This window comes from Corvus kubaryi, unplaced genomic scaffold, assembly GCF_017639235.1.
Source record: "Corvus kubaryi isolate FWS band 111438036 unplaced genomic scaffold, C.kubaryi_AGA036_p1.0 37367, whole genome shotgun sequence".
Classification (NCBI taxonomy): Eukaryota; Metazoa; Chordata; class Aves; order Passeriformes; family Corvidae; genus Corvus; species Corvus kubaryi.
The window spans coordinates 3,236,073-3,256,417 of record NW_024581119.1 but is presented as its reverse complement, the minus strand read 5'-3'; the positions used below and the strand labels follow the sequence as shown (position 1 = coordinate 3,256,417).

General features: G+C 48.5%; 2 protein-coding genes across 18 annotated transcripts in view; both read left to right on the top strand.

Moving 5' to 3' along the window:
* LOC121667527 (SCO-spondin-like) overlaps positions 1 to 7,925 on the top strand; it is a 69,395-nt gene extending 61,470 nt beyond the window's left edge. For 6 of the 16 annotated variants that reach the window (XM_042034249.1, XM_042034250.1, XM_042034246.1 and 3 more), the window contains 14 exons: positions 435 to 562; positions 1,548 to 1,680; positions 1,920 to 2,052; positions 2,465 to 2,617; positions 2,977 to 3,103; positions 3,295 to 3,506; positions 4,145 to 4,307; positions 4,438 to 4,520; positions 5,259 to 5,419; positions 5,648 to 5,780; positions 6,133 to 6,311; positions 6,401 to 6,479; positions 6,971 to 7,099; positions 7,473 to 7,925. In XM_042034249.1, coding sequence (XP_041890183.1) covers positions 435 to 562; positions 1,548 to 1,680; positions 1,920 to 2,052; positions 2,465 to 2,617; positions 2,977 to 3,103; positions 3,295 to 3,506; positions 4,145 to 4,307; positions 4,438 to 4,520; positions 5,259 to 5,419; positions 5,648 to 5,780; positions 6,133 to 6,311; positions 6,401 to 6,479; positions 6,971 to 7,099; positions 7,473 to 7,516 — 1,857 coding nt within the window. In that variant the 3' untranslated portion in view covers positions 7,517 to 7,925. Of the gene's footprint in view, positions 1 to 434; positions 563 to 1,547; positions 1,681 to 1,919; positions 2,053 to 2,464; positions 2,618 to 2,976; positions 3,104 to 3,294; positions 3,507 to 4,144; positions 4,308 to 4,437; positions 4,521 to 5,258; positions 5,420 to 5,647; positions 5,781 to 5,902; positions 5,978 to 6,132; positions 6,312 to 6,400; positions 6,550 to 6,970; positions 7,100 to 7,472 lie in introns of those variants that run through there. The other 10 variants (XM_042034251.1, XM_042034248.1, XR_006017084.1 and 7 more) reach the window with 10 other exon arrangements.
* A 159-nt stretch (positions 7,926 to 8,084) lies between these two features.
* On the top strand, positions 8,085 to 13,349 carry CUNHXorf65 (chromosome unknown CXorf65 homolog). 2 transcript variants are annotated; one of them, XM_042034311.1, is made up of 7 exons: positions 8,085 to 8,676; positions 8,855 to 8,892; positions 9,523 to 9,609; positions 9,986 to 10,102; positions 10,462 to 10,536; positions 10,837 to 10,941; positions 11,025 to 13,349. In XM_042034311.1, the coding sequence occupies exons 2-7, from the start codon at positions 8,868 to 8,870 to the stop codon at positions 11,111 to 11,113; spliced, it is 498 nt and encodes a 165-aa protein (XP_041890245.1). In that variant the 5' UTR covers positions 8,085 to 8,676; positions 8,855 to 8,867; the 3' UTR covers positions 11,114 to 13,349. The 2 variants fall into 2 exon arrangements, with proteins under 2 accessions (XP_041890245.1, XP_041890246.1); XM_042034312.1 differs by lacking the exon at positions 9,523 to 9,609.
* Positions 13,350 to 20,345: the final 6,996 nt, after the last annotated feature.

The following is a 20,345-nucleotide window of genomic DNA, read 5'->3' as shown; positions in this document are numbered from 1 at the left end:
GCCAGGGCAATGGGAGCAGCACAGTGTCTCACACGGATGACAGATGCAGGAATATAAGCCTCGTTATTAATGTGAAGTCCTTCATCAGAACTGCCAGGGGCAGGGAGACACTAAAACCAGCTCTTGTTTGTATCTTGCATGATGTCACTTTTTTCCCTCTTTGTGAATGAATTCTGTAGTGCAAAACCCCCTCCTGGCATGGGTTGCACAGCAGTGTAAAATGTCCAAATTCTACTCTGATTCCTTCAACCACTTTCTTACAGCTGAACTTCTTCATCAGAACCTCATGAGGGGCTGGGAGGTGAAATTGTTGTGTTCTTTCTTCCCCGCTTCCCTTGTTGGATTGCCTTTATGTTGAATGTCTGAAGGAGAATTTTAGGGATGCTGCAGCTCAGTTGAAGCTCTGGAGCTTGTCTGGGTGGGTTTCTCTGCAGGTGGACGAGCTGTGTGCCCCCGGCGAGGTCCGGCTGGCGTCCACGCGCCGCTGCGTCGTCCCCGAGCGCCACGACTGCGCTCCCGCCTGCGGGCCGGCGGGAGGGGAGCTCCACGCACAGCTGGGCATGTGAGTCCCACCCAGCACTGCCTCTCCTCGAAAACACTTCTCAATAAGCCCTGAGCTACTGAGCCCATGAGGTCATGCCAGGGTTGGGCTGTGGGAGGTGTTTTTTGGGAAATTTTCCATCGGTGGAGTTCCTTTCTGGGGAGGTCCTGCCTTCAGTCCTCAGTCATTGGCCCTCATCATCTTCCTGGAGAGTATTTCCTGTGTTTCCAACATTACCTGGTGGTTTTGTGTCTTGGTTGGTGACACCAGAATCACCCAGTGACGAGGCGAGTGTGGACCAAGCTCACATTTTCTGAGCTGTGTGACTTTTCCACCTGTCTCAGGTTGAGCCCCTCTAAAGTGGATGATCACTCTGTTAAATTTAGGCCAGACATGAGAAAAATCAATCCTTGTTGCTCCCCACACATCTTTAATCATCATGAAATGGTTTGGGTTGGCAGGGACCTTAAAAATCATTTAATTCCAAATGGAAATCAATCCTTGTCCCACCCTCCACATCCTTATTGGTTTGGGTTGGGAGGGGCCTTAAAGACCATCTAGTTCCAACCCCTTGCCGTGGGCAGGGAGACACTGGAACGAGTTCTTGTCACATGATATCACTTTTTTCTCATTGTGAATGAATTTCTGTGTTGCAAAATCTCCCCCTGGCATGGATTGCACAGAAATCGGTTGCATCAAAATCATACTTTTGATTCTTTCAACCATTTTCCTGGAGCTGAGCTTTGGGGAGGGGTGTGTAATGCTCTGCTACAGGACTGAGGTGGTCTCTGTCAGACACCAACCAAGCACTGTCAGTGGGGTGTCACATTGTGGCCTTGAAGAGCAGGCACGGTGCTGAAGAGATGGGCAGGGAGTTTGCGCCATCCTTTTTTCCATGGGTACAGAGTAGGATCATCCACCCTGTGGGTTGGGAGAGGCTGGGGCTGGCCTGTTGTGGCTGTTTGCTCAGGGATCAGGACTGATCGAGGATTTGTCCCCTGGTCAGATGTCACTGCAAGCAGTACGTCTCTGCTGAGGAGCTCTGTGACCAGCTGTGCCTGCTGAGAGCCCCACGGATCTCCCTGGGCTTTGGCACCCACAGAGAGCTGCTGCTCAGGATGAACGAGGGGGAAGTGAGGGTAGGTGTGGAGGGAGGGATTGCTTTCTAAATGTGCAGGGCTGGGAGAGCCCAGAAATCACAGGGACTCCAGGGAGGTGAGGTTAAGGGTTGATGCATTACAGAGAAACAACAATTCCTGAATTAATAGGGGAAAAAACCTCCTGGAGCAGCCTTTGACTGCTGCAGTGACCCACAAATCAGGGTCTGCATCCAGGATTGGTTGTATCAGTGATCAACGTTTCCCTCTGCTTTCCATAGGAGGTGTCAAACGTTCTGGGCCCAGATGAGCACGTGCAGAGCAGCCAGAGGGTGCATTTGGTGCTGTTCAGCCCGTGGGGAGTGCTGGGTTTCATTGTCTCCAGCACAGAAGTGCTGGATGCATTTCTCACAGGTAAGGCTTGAGAGTGAACCCAAATTCCAGCCACACCAAGCCATCCATTTCCTTCCATGTTGGCACAGCAAGTTGGCACAGAGGGAATTCATTATTAGATGCTCCAAACTATTTAGAAAGCAGGGAAATACCTTGTTGTGTCTGGGAGTAAACAGTGGGGAATTCACTGACTGCATGGTTAACTGCATGGTTAACATGGTCAGACAAAGACTGCAGGGTTTTGGATTTCCAGCAAACTAGAAGGAAACTGCATTTGGAGGCAAATCTGTCGGCAGGTGCGTGGATTTGGCTTTGTGAGCTGTAATTGCCCACAAATACAAAACAAACAATTCTTCCTTGCCAAGGGTCGGGTGTTGTCCCACGCTGCTCACTTCACACGGTTTATTCTGCTTTGTTCTCTTGCCTGTGGCAGGAGATTTTTCCTCAGATCAGCTGCTGCAGAAAGGGCACAGAGCCCAGAGGAGTTCCCCCAAAGACAGCCAGGCCTTGCCCCTCATCCCTAATCCAGTGGTGTGCCTGGAAGCAGGGGACACGATCCTCTTCCAGCTTAGCATCAGTTCTCAGGGTGAGTGTGGCTGGGGCTGAGCACATTTGTGTGTCCAGACACGTGCAGAGCAGTGGCTCCACACTGGGCACCCTGCATGGATCCATCCCTTCACCTCCTGGATCCCAGAGCTGCAGTCTGGGCTCTGCCAGGGGCTTACCTGGTAGTTTGCAATTTTTAACTGGATTTCTGTAGATTGAGATAAAATTGGTCCTGTGTTAGACAGCACAAATCCTTGTGGGGCAGTAATTAAACTCAATAAAATGAGCTGACACTGCCTGGCCCTGTAAAAGCAGTTCCACAGTTCTTTGCCAGCCCAGTGCCAGCTCTCCCAGCTGAGGTGGCTCAGAGCTGCTGATCCTGTGCTGCCCCATCTCCAGACCGGGCCTCCAGCCATTACCCCGTTTACCAGAAGCAGCATCTCTATAACAACAACCCAGGCTGGGATTTTGGACCTTTCCGAAGGCTGGACCACCTGATCCAGGAGACTCAGCTCAACATCTCCTGGTAATACCTGCCGTGGGATAACAGTGTTGTGGGCAGGACCTGACAGTGGGTTTCTGACAGAATCAGCAGATCCTTGGTGGTGAAAACACCAAATTTTGCTGTGTTCAAGTCCCTGTCTTTAACCATCCTCACAGATGGAGGCTGAAAGAAGCTTGGATCAGCCAGTGCCTTCCTTATTTTTCCTCTTCCAGGTTTGCCCATGTTTTCCTGGAGCCTGGGACATACGTTTTCAGGGACAGCTCCGTTCAGGAACACTTCCTGATTGTGACAGTGAACGAAGCAAACGTGAGCTGTGACCCCGGGGACTTGTCCTTCCAGCCCTCCTCCCTGTTCCAGCTGGCCAGACACGGCATTTTGAAGCAGCAGGATCTGAACCTGGCTCCCAACTGGGCTGCTATCACAGGTACAGCCAAAACTCCGGGATAGCCACCTTCAGCCTCCATTCCAACCCATGACCTTTCTTGTCCTTCTCTAAGTGTGTTTAAACAAGCATTTTCTTTGGAAATGCTACCAAAGCACTGCTTTGTCAGCTTTAATCCCTTTCTCCTGTGGAGCTTCCCAAAATCCACTGCTCTGTAGCCAAGAACCTGCCTGTGCAGGAGCTGAGGTGGTGAGAGAGGGAAGGAGCAGCCGTGCTTCTCCCCACACCCTGTTTGAAGAGTTCAGAGCTAACTGAGGGCTTTGTTTTCCTTGGCTGGAGTGTATTTCCATGATAAACTGAGCTGAAATTAAATACAGCATTTCAGAGTTGACCAAGGACTAAACACAAGGTCAGGTAAGATCTTTGCTCCAAGCCAGGTGCGGGTGGGAGCACTGTGCACACCTCAGTCCTTCAGTGGGAGGCCAGGAAACAACAGAAATGAAAGTGTGGCTTGCAGACACGACCCTGGCTCTGCCACCTTCAGTGCTGAGAACACTTCGCTCCTCATCCACCTGCACCAGCCAACAGGGGGAGAAGCAGAAGTGAAATGAATAGGAAAGGTGCTGAATGGTTTTTTGTGTTTCTCACTTCTTGCCCTCCCTCCCTCCCGGCTTCCCCAGCGATCCTTTTTGTCCTTGGCTTCCTCGTGCTGGTGCTGACTACCCTGGCCATCGTGCTCCAGCCTGCTGGCCCCAAAATCAGCCCCCTGAAGAGCTGGAAGCCACGATGGAGGAGCCTGGGAGAGCCACACATCCCACCAGAGTACATCCTCCTCAAGGACAGGTAAAGACCAGCCTCTGCGTGGTCATACAAAAAATCTACCCAAGAAATCCATCCTCTGCTTGAGCTGGGCTGGGTCTGATCCTACTGAGGAGAATGAGATGCTCTTCACCCTCTTTGCCATCCCCTCTAGCCTCAAGTTCTATCAGACGCTTGGTCCTCGTGGGTCTGGAGAAGATGCTGGCTCTGGAGAGAAAGGGGCAGTGCCCAATGCAGGTGAAGTGCTGGGCCAGCCCCAGGTGTTCTCCCATTGGTTTTTCCCCACTTCCTCCCCATTTTGTTGTCTTGGGTTAATTCTCAGGTGCGATATTTTGACACCAGAATTTCCTGCACACACAGGAGGCCGCTCAGGCACTTTGCTGTGCACATTTCCACAGGCACACACACTTCCACCCTGGGTTTATTCCAGGGACTTTAACCCCCTGTCATTGGGATGGGTTGAAGTTTCCTCCCTGAGGAATTAAGAGAGTAAATTCCCAGCCTTGACAAGCCCTTTAGAACAGCAGCGAGTTCAGGTGATGGGTGAAGAAAATAAAGATTTACAATTGTTTTCCTTGGCTTCCCCTGCCGGTTGTTCTGTTCCCTGAAGGCACGTGACTCCCGGGCTTCATTTGCTTCCTGGGAATGAGCTCAGCTCGGGAATTTCGGGGTGGTCACAGGCAGCGGCAGAGCCCGAGCCCAGCAGATGGCAGCAGGTAGTGATGCTGGGCACAGCTCCGGGCACAGCTCCGGGAGCATCCCAGCGCTTTTCTGGACAATTTAGGAGCTGATAGTAACGCTCTGCCATCCTCCCCCTCGCCAGGGAACGAGACCTCCTCTCACATCTCCTGCCTCATCCGTTTTGCTTCCTCACAAACCACAAAATTCCTATGGACAGGCAGCGTCTTGGGTGGGAAATAAACCCAGATAACCTCGTGTCCAGTGTTTGAGTGTGAGCCTTCCCCTGTGTTTCAGAACAGAGCTTTACACCCCGGCTCCTGGAGGATTTCAGTGTTCGTACCCTCTATGACAAGCTGGAGGATCAGAATTTGCACCTGGCCTCTCAGCTGGCAAAGCACAGGATGGACGTGCTGGTGTTCCATAACGGGATCAGCCAGCGGATCCAGAGCCTCATGGTCAGTGGGAAGGGGCATTTGAGGGAAGCAAGGCTTGGAACCATGAAATTGTCAGATAAATGGTTGCCCTGAAGTTGAAGTTTGTTGAGGGATGGGTATTACTGCTTTCAGTACTTTATTTTGGCATAAAATAACTTTTTTTTTATATGGTTTTATATGAGGGGCTGAATGTGGAGTGGGTAGATTCTGGGGTTTGCAAAATATAACACTGCTGCTTTCTGTGAACAGGACACAGTGCAAGCTCTGGACTGGGAAGCCCTGAAAACCTTTTCCAGGCAAGGGAACTGTGGGCAGAAACCTGCAGAGCAGAGCTGGGCAGCAGTCGCTGCTGAGCTGTGGGACAGACATGGGAATTTAACAGGTGAGAGGCCCGGGGTGCAGAGCCAGGGACAAGTGCACTGTGAGGGCAGCAGCAGCAGTGAAGGGGCTAAAAAAAGACCTGACTCATACCTACGAGAGAATCCAGAAAATTGTGTCTCCCAGGCTTGTTCTGCAAGAGCTGACAGCCTGTCTGCACCTGAGCTCAGCGAGAGGAGAGGTCTGGCAGCTCCGGGAGGGGTGAGCACGGAGTTATCTGGAAATGTTGTTCGAAATGAGGCATCCTGAGAAATTTCCAAAGAAAGGCCCCTGCTCTTGGTGCTGTTCTGGGTTTAGTCACAGTTTTCCAAGTGGTTCTGGGGAATCCCATTGGAATTTGTTGCTGGGTTCATTAGGTGCCCCATGGCAGGAGGTGACAGAGTTAATGAGGGCTCTGGAAGGGCTGCTTGGGAACACTCCTGACAGGAACAGAGCTGCGAATCCAGAGACGGAGCTCGAGATCCAAGCACAGGCTGCAGTGGGAGCTGTACCCTCCCTGCACAGCCTGACCAGTGAAAATAAATCAGAAGGGCAGGTGAGCTGCAGGTGTCTGCTTTGGGGCCTTCTCTCACCTTTCTGGGAGTTCTTCCATTTCTTTAACTTTGGGTCCATTTTATCCCACAGGATCCTGAGCTGTCTCAGCTTTGGGAGCTCTTCAGCACGAAAGATGCTTTTTCCAGCCTCCCTGGGCATGAAGAGCATGGTGAGGGCAGTGCCACAGCTGGGAGGTGCTTCCAGAGGTGGCAGTAGGAGGCTGAGTGTGTGCTAAGAGGGTAAAAAGGGGTGTCTGTGTTTGCTAACAGAGCAAATGCAGAATTACTTTTCCCTATTTACGCTATTTTTTACTTCCACATGATTTTTTTCTTTTGCTGAGGTGGCAGCTCAGGACAGCCACTTCTGCCTCTTCTATCCCTCTGTCAAGGAGTTTCCATCCCTTTCCATCCTTCTCTGTAGGAGAGAAGTCAGGGAATTTCCACCCCTTCAGACCCTGCACACCTTTATATTAAGTGACACCTGTAGGGAAGAGTCTGGGTGCCATTATAATAATTGAATGCTGAAATGGGGAGGCCAGGAAGATTCTATACCATCGTTCTGTGATCCTCACAGCCTTCCCTCTGCCCAGGACAATATTTCCTTCTCGCAGCCGTGAAGAGCCTCTTCCTTTAGGCTTAAAAATGCCCCTGTTTGTTCCAGGTTTGGATCTCCAGTTGGTTTATCTGACTGAGCTGGAGGTGGAGGGCCTGGTGGCAGCTTCCCCCCTTGCCAAGACCCTGTGTGAGATCAAGGAAGCTTTGATGAATCTCCAGCAACCCTCAGCCCTTGGTAATTCATCTGTTTTTCCCTCTTGTGTGCTGGTTTAGAGCAGTAACTAAACCAGGAGTTCAAACAAGCAGGATTTCTTCTGAAATGAAGATTTTCCTCCAGCAGCTGCTGAATTTTTTAGGCTGTGACGCTCAGAGTTTGAAATTAATAACGGTGTGGGTTTGGTGTAATTATGGGAGGATCATTTGCATTATTTTGCAATTCAAATGCAGTGGATTTGCAAAGGCCTGGATCTGCCTGGATCCTGCAGCGCCTGGGCAGTGCTCAGGGCTGGCTGTAGGGCCTGTCCTGGGTTATTCCCATCAGATTTGGCTGCAGTGGTGGCTCTTGGTCTCCTCTGAATTTGTGCTTTTATTCTGAATTTCTCCAACAGACAGCAAACACCAAACCAGCCTGGGGAGCTCAGCCTTGTTCTGACTGCTGGATTCCTGGGATGAAGCTCTGCTGCTGGAATAAAGAGGAGCTGCATTGCTCAGAGCATTGGAGGGACAGAAGCAGGAATATCTCATGTTCTGCGCCACCAAAATAGCCACCAACTCACTTCCTGGAGGAGCTGAACTTCTCCTGGGCAATGGATAAAGTTGGACTGGGGAGGGAGGGGGTGTCTGGGACAGAGCAGCTTTACCTGAGGTATCAGAACAGACATTTATTTAATTAAGGCTGTATTTGGTCAAATATGGGATGAGTAATCCATATTCTTTTTGCTTAACCTTGAAATATTTTCACATTTGCCGTGGATTATCAGTAATTTGGAGGCTGAAGTCCTTGGTGTTGCTAATTTCATGTTTTAGTTGTTAAGTCAATAAAGCAATAAACAGAAAGACCACAGGTGGCATAAGAACCTCGATTTACCAATGTGCTCTGTACAGCCTTTCTGATCTCTGATGTGAAGGATATTTGTGAGTTTTTCAAGCATTTTAGAGCCATCCTTTCAAGCCTTGCCCAGCACCCCGACATGGCCTGTGCATGTTTTAAATACACCCAGTAAGTTCTGCTGGCAGAGACCTCAAAGGTCTCTACAAATGTGATTTTTCTGAGCAAAGATACACTGAACTATTCCTGCAGGGATAGCTGCTGGTGTCCAGTGCTCTGGGAGCCTGATTTTCAATTTTTAAACATCCCCCCTGCCATTCTGCTTCCCTTGTCCTGTCTGTGTGAGAGCAGGGCTGTGAGGAGGGAAAGGTTTCCATGGAACAGGAGCAGAATCCCCCGCACAGCATTCCTGATCTCCAGGGAAAGGGCAGCAACACAAGATTTGAGCCAGCACAGTCCCTTGGCAACCCCCCCAGGGAGGCTCCAGCCAGCAGCAAAGCCAATTCTCCTCTCATTGTGGTATTTACTGATTTGTTTACATGTGCAGAGCTTGGTGAGCCCACTCCTTCCCGGTTCCTAGGCACAAAGCTGTGTTTGCTCCTTGCATAACCCCTGTGGGTGCTCAGAGAGTGAGACTGGGGTGCCCAGGAGCCGGGACAGGAGCTCTCAGCGTTGCTTCCGCTGCTGGATCCAGAGGAACTGCAGGATTTTGCCACTCCCGTTGTTGGTTCCACGTTTTTCGAGCTTGCTCCCAAAACCAAAAGGTTTGTTCAACTTCCTTTGCAGATCCACCCTGGGAGAATTTCGGGGCTTCCTGGCAGCTCAAAGGGATTTTGTGGATATGGGAACGGGCAGGCAAACACTGCAAAACCCCTGCAGGTCTCTGTGGTTGCCTGTTGGGGAATGTGGCAGTGAAAAAACCATCATTGCTTTGTTTTTTAGGTTTTCAGCAGATATGTTCATAACAGTCCTCCATGGAGGTAAGAATCTCCCTGATATCCACAGGGAAACCTGGTCGCCAATGGTGACAAAGTTATCTCTGTGAGTTGTGGCTCCAGATCCTATTTGTAAAAGGCAGGGTGGAAGGCAGCTGTAAATAAATTATGTCAAACTTTTGTTGTAGCAATATTTCAATGAGTAAATTGGTTTGTTTTAAATCAAACCAAAGATAGGCATGTGGAATTTTGCTGGAAATTTCCTTTTTTCCCCAATGTGGTTTTCTTAACTTCAGTTGTAAGTAAAAAATTCAGAGTCTCAAAATATTTTGGGTGGGGTTTTTCCTCAAAAACCCAAAGGATATCAATGCAGAAACCAGAGTTTCCCAGAGTTACTGTTAACAGTTCCTTGAAAAGAACTAATAAAGAGAGGAGTGGTGCAACCATTGGGTTTATTGCACTTGTGAAGTATTTGCTGCTGACAGCTCATTTCCAGTGTTCTGGAACCTCCTGAAGGCCCAGCAGAGTCTGGAGTAGCAGTGAAATTCCCTCAGATCAGGAGGGTTCCCTGGGACTGCTGATAAGAGAGATCGAGTGCAGGGTCAATTAATTTGGCATTTGGAGAAGGGTCACGGGTTTTCCTTTGGCTTCTTTGAGTTGTGCCTCTCTTGACAGAGAATGAAAAGGCCCTTTTCAACATCAACTGCAAAGTTCAGCCTCTCCTGGACAGCATCAAGCACTGCTGTGGCTGTGAGGAGGGAGGTAGGGCTGGGTTCCCTGGGGAGGGAGCTCTGGGGTGTGAAATGAGCTGCTGCTGGTTCTGTGCTCACTCTGAAGACGTTGTCCAACCTCCCAGAGCCAGGGAGTGCTCCCAGTGGTGCTTGTGGCACTTAGAGGCTCCCCCTGGGTATTCCAGATAAAGAGTTTTAAAGGCTGTGAGAAGAAAAAGTTCAATAAAAACACCTAATGAAAGTGTCCCTCTGAAGAGAACTCCCAGTGGGGATATTCTGAGGCGGTCAATGAAAATGCTGCCAGAGTTTGGGCGTTTTTCAGACGTGGGTCAGTCACTCTGTATGGCTGAGACACATCTCACTGTGTTACTTTGGAGCACCCTGACCCGGCTTTGTGGGTTTTGCAGATGAAATCGAGCTGGCAGATGAGCATGGCCAGGTGAAGAATTTGCTCCAGCACCAGGAGCACTACGGGTGGCAGCTCCTGCAGGAGAGGGAGCTCTGTGTCCTCCTCAAAGTCACACGTAGGTCAACATGCCAATCTCTGCACTGGAAACACTTTTATTGCCTTTGTAAATAAAGAAATGCCCCCACAGAGGGGAAGGTGGGAAGTTACTGAAGAGGATTTGTGTCCTGGGTTCCCAATCTGAGGCCCTGAGCATCCTTAGCTCCACTCAGGACCTGATGCTGTTGAACACTTCCTGAAGAAAGAGCCAGCACCAGAACCTGAGCTCTGAAATCAAGGCTGGGTTTGAAAATGCTCTGGTAGAAGTCAAGATTGCCTCCACCCAGGGCAGAAATCTCCTGATAGTCCCACTTCCACCACCAGGAAAAGTTGTTTTGAAAGTTTCTGGCTTTAACACTGTGTTTTTATCCCTCACAGGACAAGAAGGTTCCCAAGAAGCTGTTTTTACACCACTGCTGAAAAACCAGAGCATTGTCACCCCAAAATTCCTGGGTATGAGTCTGAAATAAATGTTTCCATAACCTTGTTCTCAAACATGAGGGGAGGGAACAGCCTGTTAGTTGTGCTCCTGTGGGAGGAATAAAAGGCTGAAGTAAAGACACTTCTAATTTATAGCCAAAAGGAGAAATCTTTATTTCCAGAATTAAAAACTGAGTTAAGAAGAAAATGCTTCTTAATGCCTCCCCATTGTGTGTGAAGTCCTGGAGCTGTGGGTGGCATGGTGTGAACCACAGAAACACAAGAATTACACTGGATTTCCCCTTTCAGCTACTCTTTCTCTTCTCCCTGCAGCTAAACTGGGGAAGTCAGAGGATTCCAAAGTGTCACTGGCCAGAGGAAAAACCAGAAACTACGGCAAAAAAGCCAACTTGCTTTTGGAAGCTCCATCCACAGCAGGTGAGCTCCTGACCTCGGTGAAATCAGTGCTTCCGTTTTCTTCCCCAGCACCTGCCCGTGAGTGTTTTGTGTTTCTCCCACAGGTAAAAAGAGTCAACCACAAGGCAGCAAGAATAAAGGCAGCAAGAATAAAACTCTGGGATCCACTTCCAAAGGAACTGGGAAACACTGATAATGCCAGATGGAAGGAGTGCTTGGAACTGAGCTTGGAGGCTTGTTGGGTTATGCCGTGGTGATACACTGAATTTACTGGGCTGTTGGCAGAACCCTGAGACAGCCAATGCCTCAGTTCTGAGATAATGATCTCACTGACCCAGTGCAGCAGGAAACCAGTCTGGAGGCAGGAATATTCCTGGTAAATTCACCTTGATCCTCACAGACATGGGGCTTGTCTGGTGAATCACGAACACTGGCAGCTGCAGCCCCAGTTTGGCTTACCTTTAACACGGCAGTTCTATTTCTGGGATCGCTGAAGTGTTCAATTAACAAGTTCATAGTGCTTTTATCTTTTACCTCACCAGTTTCTCCAATTCACTTTATAACTCCTGAGATAGCTCCTATCTTCATGGGATGGACCCTGGCCCAGCTCTCACAGACCTGTTGATTCATCAGTCCTGCTGATTTGCTGTGCTGGGCACTTGAATATCCACCAGCATTAGGAACATGTGTACAACTGTGTGTAAAAATGCACATCATCATGCAAAACCTATAGATAAACCTTTCTTCCTCAAGGCTTTTCCTGAAAAAATAAAACAAGCTGTAAAACCTAATTACTGAGGGCATAGATTTTCTGTCTACATCACCCAGGTGTTCACTGATCTCAGAAATATTCACAATTTTAAAGTCACAGAACTGAGTTTTCTGCAGCTGCTTTGTTGCTGCATTTTGTTCAATTTTGAATTGAACAAAAACATCTCCAAAATGTATTTTTTAATTGTGGTACCCAAATAAGCAAAGGGCTGTAGGGATTTCCCAGTAAGATCCCCATGCTTGTGGCCATAGAGTGAAGATTCCCTGTGTTTGTTTACGTGAAAATTACGTGACAATTGTGGAAGTTTTTAGCTGTTCATGTCCTGGGAAAGTGGTGTCCGTATTTTATACAAGGAGAAGAAATTAAGCAGGACAAAATCTTTCTTACGTCAGGTTTTCAGTCCAGTCATTAGAAGGACTGGAAGAAACACAAATTGAGGAAGGAGAAACTTGGTTTTCCTTGTTGCCTTGTGCTGGTTGGGAGCATTAGACCCTGAAAAAGTGAGGTCTGGAAATTCCACTTTTATCCACCACAAGCAACAGGCCTTGATCCCCAATCTCCCCCTTGCCCATCTGTCAGCCAGTGCGAGTTCTGACAAATCAAAGCCCAAAAATACCACAAAATCTGCACTGCTCCCTGGGAGAAATCTGCTGCAGCCCATCACTTCTCCACCTCCAGAGCCACAGAGCAAACAAGCCTTCCTCCCGTCCTTCCCAACCCACACCTGCAGGAGCCAGAGTGGCAGAAAAGCTGCCACTAAACCCATTTCTTGGCAAGGCAAACACAGATAAGGTGGAGAAGGTTTTCCATGTGCCCAGCTCTTCCTGAATTCCCCTGGAGAGCCCAAAGAGTTGAGTCTGGCCTTTGCAAGCGGCGCCAGGGAGGTGTGAGCTGATAATGGGGCTGTGGTCAACAAGGAAGTCCACGTGTGGTGTGTGGGTCAAAGGCTTCCTGGAGCTCTGGTCAGGCCCTTTTGAGTAACTAAATTGTTTTCCAAAAGCCTGGAGCACTGAGCTCTCCAGGATCCAGGTGTGAGGTGAAGGGCAGGAAGGGCGAATGGCCACAGCCCTCGATAACCTGGGCTGACAGAGGGGCATGGGCTCAGGGAAGACACCAGGGGAGGGATCATGAGGAAAAGGGGCAGAAGTTGGGAACTGGAGCTGAAAAAAGACATGGCTCACTCTTATCAAGCGCTGCTGGGAAGCTGGGTTTACTCCACGTGCAGGAAATTTTGATATATGTTGCTATAAATGAGGTCAGGACCTGTGGGGTTTCTTTTTTTTTGGTCATGTCAGAGGAGCCAGAGTTTTTTTTTCTCCTGTAGCCAAAGGAGGGTTGCAAGCTCTGTAAACACTCCTTGATCTCTTTCCTGGGGAAATAATTTTAAATTTAAGATGTAGATGGTATTGGATCCAGAGTAAGTCCATCAGCAAATGTTTCCCATCAATGATTTACCACCCTGAGGAGCTTCACTGCAGCGTATCTACCTGTGTTTTGTAGGTCACCAGTAACTACGAACCAGGAACATTTTGTAGTGTTATAAATCCTTTCCTTACCTTGGCTTCTCCAGCTGTTCTCAGCAAACTGCAGCTTCAAACCCCTCAGCTGAGCTCAGAAATAAAGTATATGTGCAGGGAATCACCTCTCTTGCGTTTTATTCTTTTGTGGCCTTTTTTATTTTTTACTTCCTGACACATTCACCTTCTGCACTGGGGGGAAATTTGAGGCTGGGTTGTGGAGATCCTGCACTCAAGGAGAAATTCACCTTGTGGAGGGGTTTAATCTCAGCAACGAGCTGGAGCCAGCAGCTCTTTCCCCTGAGTTATTCTTCAACCTCTCCAGGTGGTGCTGGGGGGAAGGAAAGAAAACTGTCAAGAAATCCCAGTTGCAGCTGGGAACTGGGAGATCTGTCTTGGGAACATTCTGTGTGCTCAGGAGGGAACGAACTCTCCTCCAAAGCCGCTCAGAGGTGACAGAAGCACGGGGTCATTCAAACCTAACCTGGCAGAGCTGGTTTGGACCCTTGGGAATTTAGAGCCAAATTCCTTTCAGCCACTGGGAAGAGACTGGTTCTGGCCAGGGCTGTGCTGCTCCCAGCTTGGCCAAGATTTAAAGCACAGAGAGCTCTCTGTCCTTCCCAGAATGACTGAGCTGGACACCTGAAATGTAATAATGATTTAACATCATCGCACCTCTGACCTCACCCCGGGACCTGCACCTGGGAAGAGGGAAGCTGCTCCAAGGTGCTGCTCTCTCTGGTTCTGCTGCTAAAGCTGTCCATGTTTGGGCTTTGGGAGCATCTGGAACTGGTGGAAAATGGGAGCTGAGGTTGTTTGGACTGCTGGCACAGGTCTGGGCTCTCTCCACACCTGGTTTTTAGGTGAATGGAGCCAGCTGACAGCATTACGTCACCGTGGCTCCAAAGCTGGCAGGGATTCAGCGCTGGAAAACACGAGCTCCTCAGGGTCATCAGTGTCCCTGCCAGCACATCCAGTGACTCTCTGTGTGACAGCGTTGTAACTCTCAGAACTCATACAAAAGCTGTTTTATCCCTTCCAGGTCACAGGTGCCTCCTTTATGTACCAAGCAGACACGGATCAATCTTCCTGCTGTAAAATCCCTGTCTGGACTTCAGTTATCACCACTTACAACCCCATAGGAAATGACATTTAAAGTGTGCTTTGCCCTTGAGTCTCTCATTTGGGATTACTTTATTTGTTGGGAAAACATGGGGGAAAAGATGGTTTTACTGGATGGATTTGGTTTGCCAGGGACAGTGAAGATGGTGGAAACTATCAAATTAGATGCAAGGGAAGCACCTAAATGGCTGAAATGTAGGAATTGGCAGCTTTAGACTGGAATAATGTGAAAGGCTGCCCCTGTGCTGCCCTTTTTGTGCTGTTTTAGTGGTTTTTGGTTAAAGCAGTGACCTGACTCTCGTACTCCTTGTGACCTGGAGAGTTTGCAAAAGCTTTTGCTGTCTCCAGGTTGTTTTCTGCAAGGTTTTGATGTGATCTCTGTGTCCTGGTGCCCTGCACCTCTTGGCCCAAACTGCCACTGCTTTGGCTCCCGCCCTGGTCAGTCTTGTGCTCACATTTCTTGTCTCACACACTGAAATTCTCACTAACCAGCCTTTCCTGCAAGAAAAGAGAAGGCTGCAGGGAACCAGTGCTACAGGCATCTTTAAAAATAGCAGTCTGTGTGTTTTTCTTCCCCTTTCTGTCACATAACCAGAGCTTCTGCCTGGCTGCTCACTCCTGCCAGCCCTCCCTGCAGGCAGGGAGCAGAACCCAGCTCAGAATCCTCCGCAGAGCTTTGCTGGGAGTGGTCTCAGCTTTAACTCTCCCCCTTCCCCGCCTCCCTGGCACCACTTTTTCCCCCCAGGAGAAGTAAGAGCAGCTTCTTGAAGCTATTGGGCTTTCTGCTTCAGGGGAATTCCCTGTTGTGGATCTAAGTTACTCCCTTACTCAACATATTCTGGTTTTTATTTGCGCAGAACTTCTGCTGACCTGTTCCACACAGCCCATGTGCTCACACCCCTCTGGATTCCTCCCTCTGTCCCCCTTTCTCCCCATCCCAGAGCTGCCAGGATGATGCTGAATGCATTTTATGCTTTATTTAGGATTCACACGTCAGGACTGTTGCTGTTTAAGTGCTCACTCCGATTTACAAACTTCTCAGGAAATCATTGAGATTGTGACTTTACACCTGGATAGGTTTCACTGCTCCACCAGAAATCCTGCTCTGGGAGAGGGGAGCAGCCTCACAGGACTCCAGGCCTGGCCAGAGTAGCAATTTCTGCTTTAGGAGCAAGACTTGCACAGAACAATGTGGTTTTTCCTGTAGTTTCTCAGTTGCACAGCCCCAAAAGTTGTCTTTTTTTCCAGTTTTACAAGAGCGGTGGCTGGAGAAGCATGGAGAACATGCAGGGCTGGAATGGCTGAAGAAATCAGAGCTTGGAAAAATAAATAATGCAACCACTTCCAATATTTTTATTGTCAAGATAGTTTAAGATTAGGATGTTTCTTGCCTGCTGGCAGCAGGTGACTGATAAAATACTTTTTATTTTATCCCCTTGAGCCTGGAATGGGATTGGGTTCTTGATCTAACAGTGGGGTTCCACTGTGATGTATGAAAGGGCCAGTTATAGGGTTTTTGGGGTGAAATTTGGAGGGACAGTGGCTCAGCAATAAACTGAGCTGTGTGTGGAGCTGAAGGCCGTACTATTTCTATCAGAGCTGTTATAAACTCTGGGTTTTTTGGGTTTTTTGTGTGTCCAGTTCAGCTGGACAGACCCCAGGTGTGGTGCCAGCACCAGGGCTTGGTGCCCTGCAGGGCAGAGATTTCACAGCTTTCCAGGCCACTTCCTTTGGCAGGGAAATCTGTTACCATTTTTATATTTTTTTATCTTTTCTGCCTATTTTGCACCTCACTACACCTTCCTTGTCCTGAAGAATATTTATTCCATTCCCCCTGGCAACAGGAAAAACTTCTCCTTTAGGGCTGCTGAGTCTTGCTGGTGCCAGAATTCTGATTTTGGGCTTGCAGGCAGCTGCAGGGGTTGTGTTCTAGCAGGGAGTTAAACAGAATTAGAGGCTGAATTTGCTCACTGCCCATCTCTGCAGCCCTTGCTGCTCTTTGGGGATGGCTTTGGTGTTCTGCCCCCTCCTCCCGCGAAGGTTTTTGTATCTGGTATGAAATTTCCAGTTAATCTGGAGGGTTTAGGAGGATAAATACTGAAATATGTCTGTTCCAAAGGGTGTTCATTTAGGGAAACGAGGCACAGGGGCTTGTCAGAGTGAGGGGCTGGAAGACACAGGTACCTCCTGGCTGGGATGGGCAGGACAGGCCACCCAAACTGGGCACAGCTTCTTAAACCTTCAGCAGCTGTGCCCCTAAACCCCCTCTCATAGATACCTGGTTATTTTTCAAGACCATTACGGTTCTTTTAGAAAAAAAACCCAATTTTTTTTCTTGTTCATTTTAGATTTTTGCTTGGAGTTTTCGTGAAACACAGAAGGAATCAGTCTTCCAAATCTTTTCAGAGTCATCACCTGCTGCAATTCATTTTCCAGTTAAAGGGGTGTTAGTTAAAAAGAAATATTGGTGTTTTAGAGTAGGTTGTTAAATAAAAGACAGTTCTAGAAGAGGTTTTTTGCTGGTTTTGTATGGGTCTTCTAGGATAAAATCATGTTTGTCCTTAAGCGCAACATATTTTATTGCTCTCCTGGGTATTCTCCTTGAAATTCCTAGGCAAACATCCCAAGGGTTTTCAGCAGCACCAAACCAGCTGGAAGTGATTCCAGCTGAGCTCTGTTTCCTAAATAGCATTTCAGAAATGTGAGCATTTAAATGCTGCCAAATGAGTTTGGAAGATTGCATCTCCCAGGTTACAGAACGTAACTGTGCTGCTCTGAGGATTGTGGTCAACCCAGGGAACCTGCTGGGGGTAAATATCTGGAATTTCTGTGTTCATGTGGGTTTCATTCATGGCCTCATATTTTGCACCTTCAAATTAAAACTCTCAGCTTGGAAATGAATTTCACGTTGTGGAGTTGAAGACAGCTCAGTCGTGGTCTGAGCAAGGAATTGCGTGGCATTAGAAATGCAAAGCTGCTATTGCTGCTGCCTGGAATTCGATGGGTTGGGCGATTATGGGGTGCAGAGCTGCCAGAAAATACCTGTTCCTGGGGAGGCCCTTCCTGCTGCTGGGTCTGGACCAGTTTTTCAGCCATTGCAAAATAATGTTTTGGGGAAAGTTCACGAACTGGCCTAGTTAGAGCTGGTGCAACAGGGCATGGCTTGGGAGGAGGGGGTTTTCCCCCAGAGAAATGCTCTGGAATCAGGAGAAATTAATGCAGCCAGGTTAGAGGGAGCTGTAAGGGATGGGGCTGGCACAGCTCAGTGGGGTCTCTGTAAAGCTAAAGAAACTCCTGACAATATGTGAAGGCCCAAGAGTGGCAAAATAATCCCATTTTTTCCAGGGAATATTGTCTCTCTCCTCATGGTTTGCCTCCATGCTGGTGTGAGTTTACTCTGCTGCACCACAGACCCTCAGAGCAGGGGCTGCCCTCAGGAGCATCCCAGTAACCTCTTGAAAGGCAGGAATAAATCCAGGCTGTGAGTTCTCAGCATACCTGTGACCAGTTCTATTTCCAGTGGGTGTTGGCACCGTAGTGAGAACAGCTGTCTGCAAGTGTTTGTGCAAGAATGTGAATTTCTGTGTTTTCCTTCCTCTTTTGGCAGAGATAAATATGGTGAGGAGTGCCCTGCTGTGTGCCAAAGAGATTTCTTGCACTAGAGGAGATGCATCAGAAAAGAGTTTTCTCTGTATAATTTGGCTCAGTTTTTATTTGAAAAGGTGAACTCCTCCCTACAAGTTCATGAAGACTTTCTCACTTTATAGAACACAAACCCTCACTGTGTCCCTGTCGCCCTCACTGAAGTCTCAACATCACAAAATTCCCTCAATTCTTCATCTCTTGAATCATATTCTGTGGTTAAAGATGTAAACCAGGGAATTCCTGGTTTTTAGTCACTTTCAGTGTCTCACACAAGGGCTGCAAGGCTGATTTCCAGGGAGGTGAATGTGCTCTGCAGATGCCACCCTAAAGTCTCCACACCACACTGAGATACCACACTCTGCTGCTGCTGCCAGCATCGGTTTGGGGTTTGATCACAGGGGGAAACCCAGCCCTGCCACACATGGGACTTCAGCCCTTGCACAGCTCTGACCGAAGGCAGGAATTATTTTGTGTTGCCATCCTGAAGCTGGACTCACTCCAGGATAAATGGCTCAGCAACCCTGACTCATTCAAAATCTCTGTATTAGGAAGGAGGACCTAAAATCCCACTAACTCCAGCATGAAGCCTTGTTATGGATAAATTTTTGAGGGTCAAGACACAGACCCCGTGACAGAGAAGCCAGCACAATTCACCACCCTACACAGACTTTTACATCTGCATTGCACAAAGTTGTGGCCTTAAATTCTCCCTTTCCCTCTTGCTGCAGAGCAACCCTTTGGCCTGAGCCAACTCTCCCTTTTCTCCTGCCTCGCTCTTCACCAGCCTGCAGGAATTGTCAGTGATGGGGTGAAAGGGGAAAGTGCTCGGATGTTTTTGGAGCTGGGAGGGGAAGATGGTGAGAGCTGGTTCAGACTGGAGGCAGCTGTGCCACGAAGCTGCTGTGCAGCAAAAGGAGGTGAAGGAAAGCTCAGAAGCTCAGGGCAATCAGCAGGGCCATCAGACCTGCCCAGTCTGGCTGAGGCTGGAGTAAGAAAGAGTTCTGTGTTCAGCAGAGATTTCTCAGTTTATGAGGTGGGGAGTTAACTCTTGGCTTGCTTGCAGTGTGGTTGTAGCAGAAAAAAACCACCCTGCTTGAAGGGTTCAAAATCTGCTTCTCTCCATTGCACATCTTAATGATAAATTACTGCTTTTACCTGGCTGAGAGCAATGCCTGCTCCTGCTGAGGCTGCAGAACTGACTTGAGGAATTTACAAGTAAGAGCTGAGTGGAGGAATTATATTTTCTTTTCAGTTTATTCTTTAGCACTGAAGTATTTCTCATGATTCATTTGTTCATACATGCTTTCCCACCCTTCAAATGATGATGGTGATAATAGCAATAATAATAATAATGTATCTAGTAGTAAAAAAACCATCTAAGGTTGAGGGTTCTGTGTGAGGCTGAATGAAAAAGCCAAACATAAACCAGACCTGGAAAACAAATTATCTTCATTCCCAGCTATCACATAAGGAGCTTGCCAGCTCAGTTTTTCCAGATTTTGGATTATAGTGTGTCTATCCTGCCCGGATTTGGAATTTAACAAAACCTCTGTAAGATTTCTGATCTGGGAGCCACCAGGACGTGAAGATGCCACGCTGAGCATCTTTAACCTGCTCACAAACGCGAGGCAAAGCAGATTAAAGGGAATAAATGATGCAGCACTAAGTGTGAGAATTGATTTGTGATGCTGCCACTTAAAAACCCATTCTGAGGCCGGGGGGAAGGTGCCTTTGTGTGTGAGTTTGCAGCTGGACTGTGTCCCCTTCTCTGTGCTTCTCCTTGTGATTCACCCGAACACTGCAGTGTTCCCTGAGTTTATGGGGTTAAAATTGGGTTCAGTTCTATGTTCTCTTGCCTCAGGTCCCACAACCTCCTGCCCTCATCAGGTGTCAACAGTGGGCAGGGAGGTCCTGCTGCTGTTCCCTGTTCATGCTGTCATGGAATGACCTGTCCTGTCCTGGGTAATAATTCCCAGCCCTGCTGGTTCCAACCAACCCCATGGGCAGAGTTCATTCTTCCCACACCTCTGGCCTGGTTTCCTTTTGTAACTCTGGAAAGTTCCTTTTTGTCCATTCTCCTTTTGTAACTCCGGGAAGTCTCTGAGATTTAGAAACAGCCAATCTGTCTTTGGGCGTCCATGGGCTCTGCCCTTGTCGAAAATCATGTAAATATTCTGTTCCCTTTGCAAACCTCTGATAGGAACTGTCTGCTCAGGCACAGATATGGTAAAACAGATTGCAAAGAACATTTTGTCATCTCAGGGAGATGGCGGTGTGATTGAGTCACACGCAGCCAAGCTCTAGAGCCCTCGGGGTGCATTTAGAGCCCTCAGGGTGCACACAGAGCCCTCAAGGTGAATACAGAGCCA

What these genes read in the sequence shown, in the direction of transcription:
- CUNHXorf65 (XM_042034311.1), top strand. Translation starts at nt 8,868, where the DNA reads ATGTTCATAACAGTCCTCCATGGAG. An exon ending in CTGTGGCTGTGAGGAGGGAG is followed by an intron (nt 9,610 to 9,985) that starts GTAGGGCTGGGT and finishes TGGGTTTTGCAG; the next exon opens with ATGAAATCGAGCTGGCAGAT. An exon ending in TGTCACCCCAAAATTCCTGG is followed by an intron (nt 10,537 to 10,836) that starts GTATGAGTCTGA and finishes TTCTCCCTGCAG; the next exon opens with CTAAACTGGGGAAGTCAGAG.